Source organism: Strigops habroptila, unplaced genomic scaffold (genome assembly GCF_004027225.2).
Source record: "Strigops habroptila isolate Jane unplaced genomic scaffold, bStrHab1.2.pri NW_022045634.1_ctg1, whole genome shotgun sequence".
NCBI lineage: Eukaryota > Metazoa > Chordata > Aves > Psittaciformes > Psittacidae > Strigops > Strigops habroptila.
In genome coordinates this window covers 263,358-281,617 of record NW_022651110.1, presented here as the reverse complement: position 1 = coordinate 281,617, position 18,260 = coordinate 263,358, and the positions used below count along the sequence as shown (strand labels likewise).

The following is an 18,260-nucleotide window of genomic DNA, read 5'->3' as shown; positions in this document are numbered from 1 at the left end:
CCTCTCCCCCATCCCAGCTCCCCCCCATCCCATGTCCCTCCCCTGCTCCATGTCTCTGTCCCCTTCCCCACCTCCTTCCTGCCCCATCTCCCTCTTTCCACTCTCCTCCTCCCTGCCCCAGCTCCCTCTCCCCCCCCCGCCTTGCTCCATCTCCCCTATTCCAGCTCCTTCCTGCCCCATCTCCCTCTCTCCTCTCTCCTCTCCCCCTCTCCCTCCTGCCCCATCTTCTCTCCCCTTGCCCTGTCTCCCCCCACATCTATGGAGCCCCAGGGCTTTGCCCCCCCCCCCCATCCAGGCACACTCCACACCAGTTCCCATCACTCCAATAGGATCCGGTTGGATCCATCCCTTGCGGCCAGGCACAGCTCCGCTGACCAGCGGGGTGACACCGGGCGGGTGTCACGAAGGAGCAGCACGTATTTTACCTTCAAAATGTCACATTTTCAAGGACTTTTACCTTTAAAATTCCACTTTCAAGTCTTTTCCCTCCCAAATTCCAGCAGTTTTCCCTCCCAAACGTTACTTTCAAGCATTTCCCCTCCAAATTTCAAGTCTTTCACCTTCAAAATCCTACTTCCAAGTCAAAAACCCTCAAAATTGAGCTTCCCAACACCCAACCCGGAGCCTTCAGCCTGGATTTAGCTCCATGTTTACGGAGGGCGGCTGCATCCTGCCCCTCAAAGCTCCCTTGTTCCCGGCTGGAAAAGGCAGCAGCGAACCCGCAGCCCTCCCATGACATCAGGCCTGGAAAATGAGCTCCTGAGGGAGCTTTGGCTGCTCCGGCCAGCGAGGGGGAGGGAAAGAAAAGTGCCAGGAATAGCTGAGTTTTGGGATGCTGGAACAGGCAAAGGGCAACATCTGGGCTGATGCTGGGATGGACAAACATGGAAATCACTGTTTTACGGCTTCCAATCCCCAGGATCTCTGCCACATCTGGAAAAGCAGCAGTGAGAACCTGGCAATGGGAAGTGTTTGGAGCAGGGCTATTCCAGCCTGGCGTTCCTGCAGGGAACGCAGCCCCTTCAGCTTTGCCAACAGCCTGGAATGTCTCTTCCTAACTCTATTCCAGCTGAAGCTGGTGAACACGAAGCTCTTGTACTGCAGCAGCAGAGGGGAGAGCGGGGCAGCGGCATTCCCAGCACGTTAGGATTGACAGGAATTGGGTCAAGTGCCCCAAAACTCAAGCAGAGCACGAGCAGAGGCTACAGCAGCACCCTTGGGTGCCAGAGGAGCCTGTTTTCCCTGTGGCAGAGCACCCTTCACCTCCAAAACACCCCCCTGGGACTCGCTATGGGAGGAATCGATCCAGCCTTTGGCTGGCAAGCAAAGGGAATAGAAAGAACGGGGAACGCTCCGGGAAACAGCCAAAAGGCCCGAAAGAGCCGGGATAACCCGAAACAGCACGTTTGGAAGAGGGTTTTTGGGATGCTGGCTGGGATCGGGCTGCGGTTTGGCAGCTGGAGCCAGTGGAGCTTGGATGAAAAGCTCCTTTCTGCAGAGACCCGGCCCCAGTGCCAAGCTGCGGGCACTGAGGGAAGGAGGGAGCGTTTCTTGCTGGACTAAAACCTGCTTGTTTCAGCCCGTTTTCCGCAGTGGAGTTCCCCCCCCCGGCTCCCGCAGCCTGTCTCAGGCTCAAACAGCCTCACCTCCAGCTCCTTGGCTTGCCCTGGCCTCTGGATGAGCATCCGGGTACCCCAAGGAGCCAGGATCCATGCAGGGGAGCCAGGATTTTGCCCCTCATCTCACCCCTGTTGCACCTTCTTCCTGCTTTGGGCAACGTGGAGGTTTAAAGCAAGAGAATATCTTTGTTTTGTGACTCTTTTGGCACTCCTGTGAGCAGCAGGTAAAGAAAGGGGATCCTGCCCCCCTGCTGTGCCCCCCCTGCAGTCCTGAGCCAGCTCTGGGGCAACAGCACAAGGGGGACGTGGAGCTGCTGGAGCGAGGCCAGAGGAGGCCCCGGAGCTGCTGCGAGGGCTGGAGCAGCTCTGCCATGGAGCCAGGCTGAGAGAGCTGGGCTGGGGCAGCCTGGAGAAGAGAAGGCTCCTGAAGGGGAGACCTTAGAGCAGCTCCAGTGCCTAAAGGGGCTCCAGGAAACCTGGAGAGGGGCTTTGGACAAGGGATGGAGGGACAGGCCAAGGCGAATGGCTTTAACCTGCCAGAGGGGAGACTGAGATGAGCTCTGAGGCAGCAGCTCTTCCCTGTGAGGGTGCTGAGGCGCTGGCACAGGGTGCCCAGAGAAGCTGTGGCTGCCCCATCCCTGGCAGTGTTCAAGGCCAGGTTGGACACAGGGGCTTGGAGCAACCTGCTCTAGTGGAAGGTGTCCCTGCCCATGGCAGGGAGTTGGGACTGGATAAGCTTTGGGATCCCTTCCAACCCAACCCATTCCATGATCCCATGATGATACTGGAAGCTAAAACCTTCCTGCTGTGCACGCAGGTAACAAAACCAGGTAGCAAAGAGCCACTGACACAAGTCTTAGGCAAGAACTAAAGCACAGTTAAAGTCAAGATTAACAAAGACAAATCCAACATTCCAGCAAGGAAAACTGAGCCAGAGCCGCTCCCAAGCAGCATCCACGTGTCCTCACAGCCCCCTGCACCTTCATCTCAATCCTTCTTTTAGGGAAGAGCACAGCCCGGGTGCAAAAAGAACCAGGAGTGAAGAGCTGAAATCCATCCCTTTAATATGGCACAACCCAACCGAAGCCCATGACACCATTCCCAACTGCAGGAATTCCGAGTTGGAAACCTGCACTTGGCCAAGCACCGTTTGGTCTAGAAAAGAGGGGAAAAAAGCAGCATTTTGTGCTACACCTATCATGTTCCTCACCTGGAATGTCACAGAGCTGACCCCCCCCTACACCCATCGGCTCTATGGGATGGAATGTTTCTCCACCGGGATCGTCAGCTCCTTGGCTGCTGCCTCATCCAGGATCCAGCAGAGCTGCCCCGAGTGAGGCTGGACTCGAGCAGCGGGAAGGGGGTTTTCCTCATCCCCTTCCAAAATGCGCTGTCGGGAGAGAAGTGCCGGAGCCTCAGGCACAAGGGAAGCTCAAAGGGGCACCTACAACGCTTTGGGGGTTGAGCCCCCCTGGAGGCTCCAGGTTTCCGATGGGAGGATGAGGAATTTGGATGCAAACCTTGACAACAGCAGCTTTGCCTTCACCCGAGGCCACGAACACAACGGCTCGCGCCGCGTTCAGCACTGGCAGTGTGAACGTGATGCGCTCCGGCGGCGGCTTCGGGGAGTCAGTGATAGCAGCAACTATGGTCTCCTTCTCCTATGCGAAGGGGAAAAACATGGGATGAGGGAAAAAGAGGGGAAAACTCTGCAGCGAAGGAAGAACTGAGGCTCTGCGCATCAATGGGGTGTGTGACAGCAGCTGAGGGTCCTCAGCCCGTCTGCACCTCCGCTCGAGCTGAGAGCTTTGGGTTTTACTGCCTCCCAAATTCCCCAAATCAGGAAAAATTAAGAGATTTAGGGGGATAACTCAAACCTCAGCAGCTCTTTTCATCCTCTTTATTTGTTAAACTACAACACCCCAAAAGCAGGACCCGCTACGTGCGAGTCACCGGTGACAGCACCGGGGGAACCACATCCCTACCGTCACCCCACCGGCACCGGGCTCACCTGGAGCAAGGGGTGGCCGGGGAAGAGGGAGCAAGTGTGTCCATCCGGCCCGACCCCCAGCACCAGCAAGTCAAACACGGGCACGTCCTCCCCCGGGAAAGCCTATGGGAGAGAACGGGAGCTGGAGCCGGGGCGGGAACACGCTCAGCCGCGGCCTCCGAGGGCCTATAAGCCGGTACCTGGCGGAGCTTCGCGGCGTAGTCGGCGGCGGCGGCGGCGGGGGCCAGGCCGGGGCTTGGGGCCAGCACCCGCGGGCCGGGGCCGGGCAGGCGCGGCAGCAGCCGGGCCTGCGGAGAGGGGGAGGCGGGGTCGCGGCGGGCGGTCAGCGGCTGCGCGGGGCCGGCGCGGAGGCCCCGGCGCGGCCTCGCCTCACCTGGTAGGCACCGGCGGTGCTCTCGGGGTGCTCCGGCGGCACCAGGCGCTCGTCGCAGAACGCCAGGAGCCAGCGGGCGGGCGCGGCGGGGCCCGCCGCGATGGCGGGAGGCAGGTGGCGGGTGAGCAGCTCCACCAGGCTCCCTCCCGACAGCCCCAACGCGAAGCGGCCGCCACCGGCCGCCGCCGCCCGCTGGGCCACGAACCGCGCCAGGGCCGGGCCCGGCTCCGGGAGCACCGAGACGCTGCGGGCGACACCGGGAGCCATGGCGGGGAGCGGCGCGCCGGAAATGACGCGCGCCCCGCCACCCTCCCGCGTTGTTGCTTAGCAACCCGCGGCCTAAGCATCCCCGCCGCCTCCCCAAGCCCCGGCCCCGCGTCCCGGCGCCGGCGGGAGGAAGGAGGCGGAGGCCGGCAGAGCTCACGCGGCTTTACTCCGGTACCCGCTCGTCCACGGACCAACAGCAAGCCCCGAACCGGGCTCCACAAGGCCTCAGGTGACCGCCGGGGCTGCTTCCCGACCACCGCGGCACCCCCCCCCCCACTCCCTGTGCTCCCCTCCCCTAAGGGCAGGGGCCGCGGGTGGTTAAAACGCGACCTAAGGCCAACGAGGTTAAAAGTGGGCTAAAGGGGTTAAGTGAAGCCCGCAGGAGAAGCCCCCGCAGGGCACAGGAACCTCTGTCCATAAAGACGGCCCTCGCCCTCCTCCCTACGCTGGTGTGGTTACGACAATAGTCTCTCTAGAGGCATAAGGGCAGGTTAAGGGGCTGTGCGCACCCAGGGAGGGTTAATGTGCTTTAAGGAGAGGCAGACGGACCTCGCAGGGGTTCCTCTGAGCTTAAGTGTGCGTTTCCCCTCAAAAGGGCTGAATCCAACTAGCTCATAGAGCAGCTTTCCCAGAACAAATCCTTTCGTAAAGGCATTCATCCAAAGGAACGTATTTGCCCAACTTTAGATCCAGGAAATACAAGCGATCCGAGGTTTGGTGCGGGTCAAATCCCTCCATCTGCAAACGGGTTTTCTGGATCTTAAACGTACCTTCGGGAAGAGGGAGAGAAAACAGTTCAAAGACTTGGCTCAAACAGTCCTGCTCAAGCACCAGGGCGAGGAGAACACGTCCTGGTGGCATTTCATGTCTACTGCCTGGCTTGCACTAAGAACTTGGCATCTCGGAGCTCACTGACAGTCCTGAGCGTAGCAGAAACCTGTGGGGAGTTTTCACTTCTCCTCATGCACACACTGGTGAAAGAACAAGGTAAAATTCCAGGCCTCAATCCTTGGTCCAGCTCTGGGGCAACAGCACAAGAGGGACGTGGAGCTGCTGGAGTGAGCCCAGAGGAGGCCCCGGAGCTGCTGCGAGGGCTGGAGCAGCTCTGCCATGGAGCCAGGCTGAGAGAGCTGGGCTGGGGCAGCCTGGAGAAGAGAAGGCTCCTGAAGGGGAGACCTTAGAGCAGCTCCAGTGCCTAAAGGGGCTCCAGGAAACCTGGAGAGGGGCTTTGGACAAGGGCCTGGAGGGACAGGCCAAGGGGAATGGCTTTAACCTGCCAGAGGGGAGATTGAGATGAGCTCTGAGGCAGAAGCTCTTCCCTGTGAGGGTGCTGAGGCGCTGGCACAGGGTGCCCAGAGAAGCTGTGGCTGCCCCATCCCTGGCAGTGTTCAAGGCCAGGTTGGACACAGGGGCTTGGAGCAACCTGCTCTAGTGGAAGGTGTCCCTGCCCATGGCAGGGGGTTGGAACTGAATGAGCTTTAGGGTCCCTTCAACCCAACCCGTTCCATGATTCCATGATCTTTTCCCTAAGGGCCTGGAACTTGCTCATGTCTTGGTTTAAGACTTAACTACAATCATTGTCTCTACTAGTAGCAGGAATACACCTGCTGTACTCCATGTTGGGATGTTATTTTGCTTCCAAGCTCCCTCTGGGATCTGAAGGTCCCTGGAGAGCAGCCGGATCACTGATACCTGTGGTGTCAACCTGGGGTAGGAGCCGGAGAAAGATGGGCCGGGCGTAGGGAGGCAGCACCTTCTGCAGCTCCTGGTAGAGGACGTTGGGGCTGACCTTAGCTTTGGGATCTGCAATAGCCGCCATCCCAGCTTTGCCCTCCACCCCTGGAACAGAAAAGTACATCTCGAGTGGAGGCCACACAAGTGGGAAACCTTTAAGAGACAAGCACAGGCCGTGACTCCTCAGGGTGAAAGGCAGAGGAAAACCCAGTGAAGGTCCAAACTCTGCTCAGTCCCATCCTTGTCCCTCCTCAACCCCCATTCTTGGGTGGGAATGCAATCCTTGAGGATTTACAGGCCTGCACATGCACGGAAAGGTCTCTTCACGCCAAGAGCTTCTGCAAGCTCACGTATCTTCCTTTTTAAGATACAAACCAAGATTGTGCCACTGGATTTCTACTGCTGGGGATAAACGTGTCCAACTCCACCCTTTGACTTTACTAGATCATTTTGGGGGGGGCCTGGTTACAGCAGAGGTGACCGATTTCCACCCGTTCTGATACCAATCTGGTGTGTTTGCCTAATGTTTCCTTTCCTCCCTCAACCTCAAGAGCCCCAACTCAACATTTCACCTGGGACTTCCACTCCATACACCGCAACATCCGTCTGGTTGAGGACGCGGCTCAACGTTCCTTCCACCTCGGTGGTGGAGACATTCTCCCCGCGCCATCGGAAGGTGTCCCCGCTGCGATCTCTGAAGTACATGTATCCCAGGTCATCCATCACCAAAACATCTCCTGGGAAGGGGGAGAGGAGACACCAAAACCCACCTCAGGACTCAAGTTCATAGTGCTCGGGGCTGCCTCACCACCCTCTGCTCAGTGCTCTGCTGTTTCCTTCCCTCGGTGACTTCCCACCACCTCGTGCTGCATCTCCCCGTTATAGCAGTAGGAAAAGGATGGGGGAAAAATATCCTCTCCCTCTTGGAAGGGTTAAATCCCAGACGGAGGTGTGTGGAGAGCTGGGAATGCCAGCAGTGCTTACCTGACAGGTAGGCCTGGTCTCCTTTCCGAAGCACATTGGAAGCAATCTTCTTGCTGGTGGCACTCTCGTTGACGTAGCCGTCGAAGCGGCGCAGGGGATCCTGCTGGTTTATCTGCCCCACGAGCAATCCCGGCTCTCCTGCGAGGAACAGGATCAACAGAGGTGACACCAACCTCGCACAACGAGCTCCACTTTGGACACGCCAAGAGCTGTTCAGGTGCTGAACTCATCCAGCTTTGGAGGAAAGAGCTGGAACTGAAAACCTGGGGATGACACGAGAAACCCCTTAAACCAGCCACTGTCAACACGCTGCAGGGAAGGGATGGATCCAGAGGGACATGGACTGCTGGAGAGGTGGGAACCTCGTGAAGTTCAACAAGGCCAAGAGCAAGGTCCTGCTCCCGGGTCAGGGCAATCCTAAGCACAGGGGGCTGAGGAGAAGGACTGCCCCATCCCTGGCAGTGCTCAAGGCCAGGTTGGACACAGGGGCTTGGAGCAACCTGCTCTAGTGGAAGGTGTCCCTGCCCGTGGCAGGGGTTGGAGCTGGATGAGCCTTAAGGTCCCTTCCCAAACCATTCCATGGTTCTATGATCATTTTAGAACAAAACCCCAGGATTGATTGGTTTGGGTTGATGCTCACCTGGGCGACAGGGAATACACAGCCCCTGGGAATCCCGGCTCAGCTCCATCGTGTCCTCATTGACCTTCACCAACTGAATGGGATAAAAACTGGGCAAAATCCGACTGTTGAAACCACAAGCCCCAACCTTTGGAAAGACAGGAAAGAACCCAAAAAGCTTAAAGAGAACAGCTTGGGGGTTGCAGTACCATTTTCTGGGAATTCTCTGAGCTTTCCTCCTTTTCCACTTAACAATGGATTCACCCAAATTCCCAGTAAATTCACCCAACAGAAGATTTTTCCCAGGTTTTTGTGCATGCCAGCCCTAACTGCCAATTCAGAGCTGTGCCATCTCTTATGAGAGGACCAGGAGAAGCCAGCAGAGCTTTGTCTGCAGAGGGATCTGGACAGGCAGGATCCATGGGATGAGATTCACCAAGGCAAAGTGCCGCATCGTGCACTTGGGCCACAACAACGCCCTGCAATGCTCCAGACTTGGGGAAGAGTGGTTGGAAACTGCTCATGGAAAAGGACCTGGGGGTGCTGGTTGATAGAGCTGAACATGAGCAGCTTGTGCCCAGGCAGGCAAGAAGCCACCAGCATCCTGGCCTGGCTCAGCACCAGTGTGGCAGCAGGGCCAGGGCAGGGACTGTCCCCCTGTGCTGGGCACTGGTGAGGCTGCACCTCGAATCCTGGGTCAGTTCTGGGCCCCTCACTACAAGAGAGACACTGAGGGGCTGGAGTGGGGCCAGAGAAGGGCACCGGAGCTGGTGCAGGGCCTGGAGCACAAGTGTGATGAGGAACGGCTGAGGGACCTGGGGGGGTTCAGTCTGGAGAAGAGAAGGCTCAGGGGGGACCTTCTCGCTCTCTGCAACTGCCTGACAGGAGGATGGAGCCAGGAGGGGGCTGGTCTCTGCTCCCAAGGGATGGGACAAGAGGAAACAGCCTCAAGCTGCACCAGGGGAGGTTTAGATGGAGATGAGGAACAATTCCTTCCCCAGAGGGTGCTCGGGCATTGGAACAGGCTGCCCAGGGCAGTGCTGGAGTCACGCATCACAAACCATGTAGCCGAGGCCCTCAGTGCCAGGGGTTAGTGGTGGCCTTGGCAGTGCTGGGGAATGGTTGGACTTGATGACCTTAAAGCTCTTTTCCAACCCAGTTCAACCCATGATTCCCTGATTCCCTTCCTCCTCACCTTCCCATCCAGGTTGGCGACGCTGCAGTTACACTCCGTGGCCCCGTAGAACTCTCCGATCTGCTTGATTCGGAAGCGCTTGGTGAAGTCCTCCCAGATGCTGGGTCTCAGGCCATTGCCCACCGCCAGGCGCACGCGGTGCTGCGCCTCCGCCTCCCGGACGGGCTGGTTCAGGAGATACCTGCAGATTTCCCCGATATACTGAATAATCTGAAGCAGCAAACACAAAAACAGGGCTCAGGCTTCAGGTGACCCAAGAACAGCCACAAACGAGGTGACCACGAAGCCGCCGGTGGCAGTGCAACCTCGTGGAACTGGACGCGTCAGGCCTCTGTGAAGCAGTTGCGAGTTCAAGATGGGGTTTCTTGCCAGAAGAGAAATAAGCAAAGGTCAAATGGTTCCTGCCCTCTGGAATCCATCCAGGAGGGATCCCTCAGCATGAATAAAGGTATGTGGATACAGGAAACCCCTCATGGTGCAGGAGACACACTGAAAGACCTCTGGAAAGATGAGGGGAGTGAGTTGGTCAGTCATGAACTCAGCTTGATGCAGCAAAATGCAGAGTGGAGATCCAGTTACCAGCTCTAAATACTGCTGCAGGCGGGGAGGGCAAGAAAACCATCAGGGAGGAGACAGAGCTGCTTAAATTAGAAGGTAACGTTGACATAGACACAAATAGATGTTTACTGGGGATGAAGTGCCAAGAGGATTCCTCTGCAGAGCTTCCCGAGGCAGATAAACTCTGGCAGAGCTTTCCTGCAACAGTGAGGGATGCAAAGTTGGGGTTTAGAAGTGGGGTCTCGACAACTTTACAAAGAGGAAGCAGGAGGAGATGTTGGAGGTTGTCTGCCTGGACTTTAATAAAGCCTTTGACGCCTTTTCCCACAGGATTCTCCTGGAGAAACTGGCTGCTCCTGGCTTGGATGGGGAAAAGAATGGCTGGATGGCCAAGCCCAAAGCGTGGTGGGGAACGGAGTTAAACCCTGTTGGTGGCCGGTCACAAGCCTTGTGAGGAGCAGCAAAGGGAACTGGGGGTGTTTAGCCTGGAGAAAAGGAGGCTCAGGGGAGACCTTCTTGCTCTCTACAACTACCTGGGAGGAGGTTGTAGAGAGGTTGTAGCAAGGTGAGGGTTGGTCTCTTCTCCCAAGGAAGAAGAGATAGGACAAGAGGAAATGACCTCAAATTGTGCCCAGGGAGGTTTAGATGGGATATTAGGAACAATTCCTTCACCTAAAGGGTTGTCAACAAGCACTGGAACAGGCTGCCCAGGGCAGTGGTGGAGTCACCACCCCTGGAGGGGTTTAACAGGCGAGTGGACGTGGTGATGAGGGACACCGTGTACTGGTGGAGTTGATGGTTTGAGGTTCATGATGGGACTCAATGATCTTAAAGGTCTTTTCCAACCAAACCGATTCTAAGATGGATAAAAGACCTCTTCTAAGTCCCACATGCCTAAAGCAGCAGGGGCAACGTGAAGATGCCACGGTGCAGGGACCAGCAAGGGGCAGGGACATGTCTGGAGATGAAGGATTCAGCAGTGGACCCTTAAGCGGGGCCCTCACCGTGCATCTGTACTTCACACAGTCATCCCAGAAGTGACTGGCTGAGAACTTCTTCCTGATCACCACGGTGAGGCCGTGGATGAGGCACTGCCCGACTCCCATGATGTTACCTGGAGAACAAGGAGCACGTTGTTAGCTTCCACCACCCCCTTCACTCCCAAGGAAGAAGCAGAAGCTTCACCTCTGCTGAGGAGGAGGAGGAGGCTGCTGCTTACCTGCAGAATGGTAGAGGGGCAGGCAGTTGTAGAGGACATCGTCTGGGTGCATTTTGTAGGCGTAGTAACCAAAGGCAGCGATACGGTAATACCTGCAAGAGCACAGCACAGCCTAAGGGATGTGGAGCTGCTGGAGCGAGGCCAAAGGAGGCCCCGGAGCTGCTGCGAGGGCTGGAGCAGCTCTGCCATGGAGCCAGGCTGAGAGAGCTGGGCTGGGGCAGCCTGGAGAAGAGAAGGCTCCTGAAGGGGAGACCTTAGAGCAGCTCCAGTGCCTAAAGGGGCTCCAGGAAACCTGGAGAGGGGCTTTGGACAAGGGATGGAGGGACAGGCCAAGGGGAATGGCTTTAACCTGCCAGAGGGGAGACTGAGATGAGCTCTCGGGCAGAAGCTCTTCCCTGTGAGGGTGCTGAGGCGCTGGCACAGGGTGCCCAGAGAAGCTGTGGCTGCCCCATCCCTGGCAGTGTTCAAGGCCAGGTTGGACACAGGGGCTTGGAGCAACCTGCTCTAGTGGAAGGTGTCCCTGCCCGTGGCAGGGGGTTGGAGCTGGAGGAGCTTTATGGTCCCTTCAGCCCAAACCAGGCTGGGATTTGATGATTCTAAGCAAGTGAGACAGGTAAAGCTCTGGGGTTCATGATGTGAAATGAACTGGTGGTCCTCACCTGCTGTGCACCACAATGGCAGCTTTGGGCATTCCTGTTGTTCCTGAAGTGTAGATATAGAAGAGCCGATCTAGAAGAATGGAAACAGGCATCAGACAGAATGTTCTCAACTGCCTGAGAAGATCCCCACAGCCTTTGGTTGGTGGTTTTGGCTTTGTTCACAGTGGCTGAGGAACAGCTTTGAGATGGTGACGGCCCAGGGGGCAGTGAGCTGCAAACACGGAGCTGCAGCCTGATGGCCAACCTGCAGGCTGTCCATACCAGCAGCTACAGGAACGTGTACAAGGAGTTTGCAGAGCTCCAAGGACACGACCTCTGTACCTCCACACAAGTTGTCCTGGGACTAGATCAGCTCCTCCAGGTCCAACTTGAATTCCAAATGAATCAAGAAGGTAAGTCTCAACCTGTGGCTGATGGTAGGGCAGGTATCCAGTGATTAAAATACATAACCTAAAGGAAAAGCCTCTTTAGCAGCATCATTTCTCCTACTGTAAAGGAAGGACCAAAGTGAGTCTCACGTCTCAGGGTTCTCAGATGCTCTTAGTTGTCTTAAAGTCTGAAAGCCAGCCTGGAGGCCACTTAGCATCTCGTCTTCTCTCTCCTGAATCCCAACCCCACCAACGCTCATCCTCACAAGCCAGGAAAGCTGGCTCCGTTGCCCATGAGTCAGATGTTCATTCCCCCATTGTGGGGGAAGGTAATGGGGGCTCTTAAATGCTAGAGATGAACTGGCAGCACGCTGCCTGCCTCCCCCCCACGCATCCCTGCTCCCCTGTCACCAAAGGGTTGCCTTTGGGAAGGCACCAATCTCCCTCCTTCAGGTACTGAAGCTTGGAGTTGCAGAGAATGAGAAGCTTAACCCAGAGCACTCTGGAACTAGGATTTGGTTTTCGTTTCCTCTTTTTTCCCCTCCCTTCTTCTCTTTGTGAGCCCAAACTGGTGGATTTATTCCCTCCACCTTGCTGTTTCCTTGCTTTGCTGTCACCTAGACCAGCTCATCACAACGAGAATGCAAACCCCTTGGTAACGTTACCATCTAAACCTTTGCCTGGCATCTGAGTTGGGGCTGACTTGGACGCGGTGCTCAGGAGAGGATCGAGATGTCTGGTCTCCACAGGAACAAGAGCTGGGTTATAGTCACCAGAGCAGAACTTTGCCATGTTCTTCCCCAGCATCCCATTCACTTCAGATATTGCTGCAAGACAAAGCAAGTCACTTTTGCAACAAACAGAACGCTCCAGGCAGTAGCAGAAATAACCTGAACAGCATCTGCTTGTGCCCCAGATCCACAGGTCTTCCAAAACATAAAGGGGCCAACAAGAAAGCTGGAGAGGGGCTTTGGACAAGGGCCTGTAGGGACAGGACAAGGGGGAATGGCTTTAACCTGCCAGAGGGGAGATTGAGATGAGCTCTGAGGCAGAATTCTGCCCCTGAGGGTGGTGGGACACTGGGATGGGTTGAAGGGAGAAGCTGTGGCTGCCCCATCCCTGGCAGTGTTCAAGGCCAGGTTGGACGCAGGGGCTTGGAGCAACCTGGGCTAGTGGAAGGTGTCCCTGCCTGTGGCAGGGGTTGGAGCTGGAGGAGCTTTAAGGTCCCTTTAACCCAACCCATTCTACCTTTTGTAACCAGGACATGTGCCAACTTCCCACGCTTTCCATACCTCCAGCTGCCTTTGGGGGTTTTGCTTACTCGAGCTGTGCCTTATTCAGCCCAAGTGAAGAGCTCAGGAGTTACCACACGGTGAGTGACCCACCTGAGGACAGCTCCCCTCCAAAGATGACAGCTTTGGCCCCCGAGGTCCTCACACAGTAAACCAGAGAATCCAGGCGCAGGTTGAAGTTGATGAGAGCTGCCTCGATGCCGATCTTTGCCATCCCCAGCCAGAGGCCAACAAACTCGGGGCGACTCTCCATGAAGATGGCGATGACGTCCCCCATCCGGAAACCTTGCTGGTAGAAGCAGTTAGCCACGGCGTTGGAGTATTCATCCAGCCTCCTGAAGGTCCACTGCTCCCCGGTGGCTTCATAAATCAGGGCCACTTTGTCAGGGTGCCTGAGAACAACCTCCTGGAACATCTTGGGGACGGTGCTTTTGGCTTTCTGATACTTTCGCAGCTTGTACTTGACACGTAACAGCACTGAGAGGCCGCTGCAGCAAAGACAGAGCAAAACAACTTCATTTTTCAGCAGCTGAGGAGGGCAGGACACATGTCACCCCCTTCCCTTGGACAGCTAAAGCGTTACCCTGAAAATGGAACTTCTAATCACTGCTGCTCTAGGGAAGATGTTCATATTATGGTAAATAAAGAGGATATAGCAACTGTTCTGGAGCTTTCCATGCTGTAAACCACAGGAAATCCATCTTCACGCTGACGCCAGTTCAAACAAGCCCATTAAAGAGGGTAAATGACATCTTTTAACAATATATTCTGCCATCCTAAAAGAGAAAGACTTGGCAACCTTTTACCTTACTTGGCAAGCTCCTTGAAAGTCAGGGCTACCTTACCCAGAAGAATTGCTGTGTGGCTCTGTGACACCCCGCTCAATGCAAGAACAAAGCCAACTGTGCCAATGAGGTGGAGGTTTTCCTTCCATAATTTATGGAATTTATGATTTTGGAATTTATGATTTAAAATTTACGATCATTTTAAGTGTCCGAGGCAGCAGCTGCAAGTCAAACCTCGACACAGTTCAAGCTGGGTGGCAAGTTGTTGTCTGAACTTCAGCTGTCTCACTTCCCTGTCTTTAGGGGGTGCATTGGCTCTCGTGCTTTGGCTGTCAGCTGTAACTTAGATATGAGAATGAATTCATTAAAGAATACCAGAACACCAAAACGAGGGCAGCAGCAGGTCTGGGTACACAGAACGGATCCTGTTTCCTTCCTAGAAGGAGGCAGTATTTTTCCCGCATTAAATTAGGAAATTGTTGTGCAATAAGGGGCTTGGAAAGATCCCCAAAGGTCATTTAATATTAGCACTTTAAAAGCCCCGCAACTCTCCAAGCTGAATGTCAAGTGCAGGGGCTGGACAAAGCCCCACCAGAGGGGGAAGGGCATTTCAGAGACAAGCTGTTGGCAATGGCCAGGCAGAGCTGGGCTTTCACGGGGACCTGAGGCCGCCCTGTGCCAAGCAGGGAACAGAGGAGCCTTTTCAGTGCTCCGCTGCACTTTCCACACACTCAAAGGGCTTTCTTCTGGCCACTTTATTCTCTGACATTATTCCCAGCTTGCCGGGCAATCGGGAGGAAGCAGCTCTTCAAACGCAGTGACAGCCACAGAGAAGCTGGCAACGGCAGGAGCCTGGAATCCTTTGCAATAAAGGCACATCTTCGCCGAGACCTAAAAACCGCAGAACTAAACGCGATGAGCTCCCAGGAGATGGGGAAGCGGCTTCAAGCCATGAGTTGAAGACGGATCTAACCCTCCCTTCAAGCACAAGGGCTGAACCGCAGCGAACATCCCGCATCCCCTCGCTCCCTCCCCTCCGGGGCTGAGCCTTCCCAAGCGCTGCCCCGCAGTTAAAGCCCGGCCGCCGGCCCTCGGCCCTTCAGCCGTGTGCGGGGGGAGCTGGAGGGGCCCCGGGGGCAGCACTTACAAGAGATCCCGCGGGGCCGTCCTGTAGAACAGCCGCAGCAGCCGCCATCCCCCGCCGCCCAGGCAGACACCGAGCGTGGCGGCCAGGCTCCAGGGCCACGGGGCGCCGAGGAAGCGCAGCAGCCCCAGGGAGCCCAGGGAGGCGGCGCACACCCCCGCCGGGTGCATGCTGCGGAGGGCAGGGCTCCAGGGCCGGGGGTCCCCCCCGTCCCGGCTCCAGGCCCCGGGACCGGAGCGGCGCCGACGGCTCCTCCGCCCGCTCCCGCCGCAGCCGCCTCCGGTGCAGCCCCGCCTCCTCCCCGAGGGGGCGGGACAGCGAGAAACGCAACATCCTATTGGTCGAGGGCAAGGCTGCCGGCTTCGGATTGGGCGAGAGGGAGTGACGTAGGGAACGCCCGCTGGGCATCACCATGTCCCGCTCCGCCCCCGGTGCCGGTGCCGGTGCCCGCCGGGCGCTGCGGGGACGGGGGGACCGGCGGGGCTGCGGGTCGTGTCCGTACCGGAACCGCCCCGGACCCCACAGCCCCTGGGTCACACACAACCGGGTTCCCCACGGCCCCGACACCCCACAACCGGATCCCCCGCGGCCCCGGGACCCCATAACCGAGTCCCTCACGGTCCCCGCCACACCGAGATCCCACGGCACCGGCACCACCCCGCTTCCCACAGCCCCGGGACTGGGGCTACCCACATTCCCACGTCCCCAAACACTCCCCCGACGGGACTCCCCATCCCGGGAGCGGCGCCACGCACCCCCCAGGCGCTGACCTCCCCGTTTAAGCCGCTTAGGGGCTGATCTGCGGAATCCATGGTCATTAATAATAGGGATCGGCGACGGGATCCGCATCCGTCCCACTACTGAGCACTCACCGGTCTGCCCATGGCCGCCCTCTTCACCGGGAAGGTGCTGGTGGCCAACCGGGAGCAGGACGAGCTGGAGACGGAGCGGGAGCTGTGCCGGGCGCTGGAGAACAAAGTGCTGCTGCTCTACTTCGGCTCCGGGCAGTGCCCGCGCTGCCGCCGGTTTGCTCCGCTCCTCAAGGACTTCTTCCTGCGGCTGACGGACGAGTTCTACGTGGAACGAGCCTCGCAGCTGGTCCTGGTGTACGTGTCCCGGGATGAGACGGAGGAGCAGCAGAGCGCGTTCCTCCAGAGCATGCCGAAACGCTGGCTGGCCGTCCCGTTTGGGGATGCCTTCGGAAGGTACATGGTGCAGGTGAAGCAGTCAGGCAGAGCCCGCATCCTCCACGCAGCCCCTCCGGCTGCATTTCCAGTTATTCCAACGCTTTTCCAGATGTTTTCCCTTATATTCAGTCCCCACGGGAGCGGGGGATGTCGATGGAAAGAAGCGTAAAGCTCTTTGGTTGCACCTATTTCTAAAGCAAAACTATTTCCTCTTCTTTCCCCCTCGCTTTTTGCTGGTATCTTTAGAATTCCGGTTTTATAGCACACTATTTATAACTCCTCAAGAGGCCCCAGTGGGGAGGACACGTGGCGTGGAGGATGGATGCAGCCAGGCGGGCTGGAAGCGTGTTTGCTGTAAGCCCATTAGTGACAAGGACAAGCTGCAATTAATAGAGGGAATTATTCCCAGCTCCTTTTGAGGGCAAACAGGCGGATGTTAACATTTAAGCATCTTGGGGCTGTTTAATTGCTGCTCATTTAAATCAGGTCCCTGCAGCCATCCCACATCCCCAGGAGCTGATGCCCAGATCCCCTTCCCCTTATCCCGGCCCCACAGAGCTCCCCATTAGGCTCCAATTACCAGGGATGGACAAACGAGTGGGTGACAGTCAGCAAAGAGGCTCCACATAGCCAGGATGACCATGGGAATGTTATTGGATAGTGAGGATGAGGAGCAGCAATCTGGTCCCCTTCCCAATTTGAGGTTCCTTCCCCCCTTGTCTTGCAGGGAGCTGGAGCTGCGCTTCGCTGTATCTGAGGTGCCAGCGGTGGTGGTGCTGAAGCCAAACGGGGAGGTGATCGTTGGGAATGCCGTGGAGGAGATCCAGAGCATGGGCCCCACTTGCTTCCGGAACTGGCAGGAGGCTGCCGAGCTGGTGGACAGGAATTTTCTCTTGGCAGAGGATTTTGATAAGTGGAGCAGGAGAAGCATCACTGAGCCCATCCGCCGCCTCAAGTACAAGCTGGACAAGAAGATGGAGGCAAAGAACAAGGAAAGGAAAGAGGAAGGTGAAGACTTGGCTTAGGGGCTCACAGAAGCCATGGCTGCATGGGCTGATGCCCCAACCCAACGTCTCCAGACCAGCAACATCCGTATCCTCCTAGGACCTGGTGGAGTGAAAATCTCACCCTGAGATCTTTCTCATTTATCTATCAAAAAAGTGAGAAGAAAAGGAACTGCTAAGGACCAGAATTCAGTGACTGACTCACTAAACAGTTCAAAATGGGAATTTGTAGAATCACGGAATGGTTTGGGTTGGAAAGGACCTTAAAGCTCCTCCAGTTCCAACCCCTGCCACGGGCAGGGACACCTTCCACTAGAGCAGGTTGCTCCGAGCCCCGTCCAACCTGGCCTTGAACACTGCCAGGGATGGTTCATCCAAACCTTCTCCATTCAACCCATCCCAGTGTCCCACCACCCTCACATGGAAGAGCTTCTGCCTCAGAGCTCATCTCAATCTCCCCTCTGGCAGGTTAAAGCCATTCCCCTTGTCCTGTCCCTCCATCCCTTGTCCAAAGCCCCTCTCCAGGTTTCCTGGAGCCCCTTTAGGCACTGGAGCTGCTCTAAGGTCTCCCCTTCAGGAGCCTTCTCTTCTCCAGGCTGCCCCAGCCCAGCCCTCTCAGCCTGGCTTCAGAGCAGAGGTGCTGCAGGCAGACAGAGCCTGTGCAGGGCCAGCTTGTTCAACTTGTTTTCTCACTTAATCCTCCCTCTCTTCACCCAGCAAGTTTAACAGGGAAGAAATCCTCTAAACCAAATGCTTGGGAGGGACTTGGCTTTAGGCAGAACAAGATGGGCACATCCTTTGGGATGCTCTCTGGTGCGTGGATGCTGGGTGAAAAGGCACAAAGAAACCCAAAAGTGCTTTCAGGTGACAGACCTGCTGGAGGAGGGAAGCTGTGCTGCCTGGTGGGCACGAGTGGAACCATATCTGAAGGGGGCTACAAGGATGCTGAGGAGGGACCTTCATCAGGGACTGGAGTGACAGGACAAGGGGTGATGGGTTTCAAAACAGGGGAAGTTCAGGCTGGAGGTAAGGAAGAAGCTCTTCCCTGTGAGGGTGCTGAGGTGCTGGCACAGGGTGCCCAAAGAAGTGGTAGATGCTCCATCCCTGGCAGTGTTCAAGGCCAGGTTGGACAGAACCTGGGGTGATATGGCCGAGGATGAGGTGTCCCTGCCCATGGCAGGGGTTGGAGCTGGACGATCTTAAGGTCCTTTCCAACCCCAACCATTCAATGATTCTAATATT

The 18,260-nt window shown here is 56.7% G+C and overlaps 3 protein-coding genes across 9 annotated transcripts; 1 reads left to right on the top strand and 2 right to left on the bottom strand.

Annotated features, from left to right (window-relative positions):
- Positions 1-171: 171 nt before the first annotated feature.
- Positions 172-4,308, bottom strand: PGLS (6-phosphogluconolactonase). 5 transcript variants are annotated; one of them, XR_003989861.1, is made up of 7 exons: positions 4,004-4,304; positions 3,810-3,917; positions 3,631-3,732; positions 3,140-3,280; positions 2,830-3,009; positions 1,647-1,764; positions 172-425 (listed from the first exon to the last, which is right to left on the bottom strand). XR_003989861.1 is itself a non-coding variant. In XM_030475247.1 (6 exons), the coding sequence occupies exons 1-5, from the start codon at positions 4,268-4,270 to the stop codon at positions 2,872-2,874; spliced, it is 756 nt and encodes a 251-aa protein (XP_030331107.1). In that variant the 5' UTR covers positions 4,271-4,304; the 3' UTR covers positions 292-1,767; positions 2,830-2,871. The 5 variants fall into 5 exon arrangements, 3 of the variants coding, with proteins under 3 accessions (XP_030331107.1, XP_030331109.1, XP_030331106.1); XR_003989860.1 differs by having other exon boundaries at positions 292-425; positions 1,647-1,767; XM_030475247.1 differs by having other exon boundaries at positions 292-1,767.
- A 110-nt stretch (positions 4,309-4,418) lies between these two features.
- Positions 4,419-15,788, bottom strand: SLC27A1 (solute carrier family 27 member 1). Of its 3 annotated transcripts, none has more exons than XM_030475217.1 (12): positions 15,700-15,788; positions 12,992-13,386; positions 12,272-12,433; positions 11,239-11,308; positions 10,580-10,671; positions 10,365-10,474; positions 8,803-9,012; positions 7,629-7,755; positions 6,989-7,126; positions 6,577-6,741; positions 5,963-6,109; positions 4,419-5,040 (listed from the first exon to the last, which is right to left on the bottom strand). In XM_030475217.1, exons 2-12 carry the CDS (start codon positions 13,311-13,313, stop codon positions 4,883-4,885), a joined length of 1,701 nt encoding a protein of 566 aa, XP_030331077.1. In that variant the 5' UTR covers positions 13,314-13,386; positions 15,700-15,788; the 3' UTR covers positions 4,419-4,882. The 3 variants fall into 3 exon arrangements, with proteins under 3 accessions (XP_030331077.1, XP_030331075.1, XP_030331076.1); XM_030475215.1 differs by lacking the exon at positions 15,700-15,788 and adding an exon at positions 14,831-15,120; XM_030475216.1 differs by lacking the exon at positions 15,700-15,788 and adding an exon at positions 14,831-15,120 and having other exon boundaries at positions 7,629-7,701.
- On the top strand, positions 15,609-17,278 carry NXNL1 (nucleoredoxin like 1). Its single transcript, XM_030475251.1, has 2 exons — positions 15,609-16,032; positions 16,742-17,278. The coding sequence occupies exons 1-2, from the start codon at positions 15,710-15,712 to the stop codon at positions 17,037-17,039; spliced, it is 621 nt and encodes a 206-aa protein (XP_030331111.1). The 5' UTR covers positions 15,609-15,709; the 3' UTR covers positions 17,040-17,278.
- The last annotated feature ends 982 nt before the right edge of the window (positions 17,279-18,260 follow it).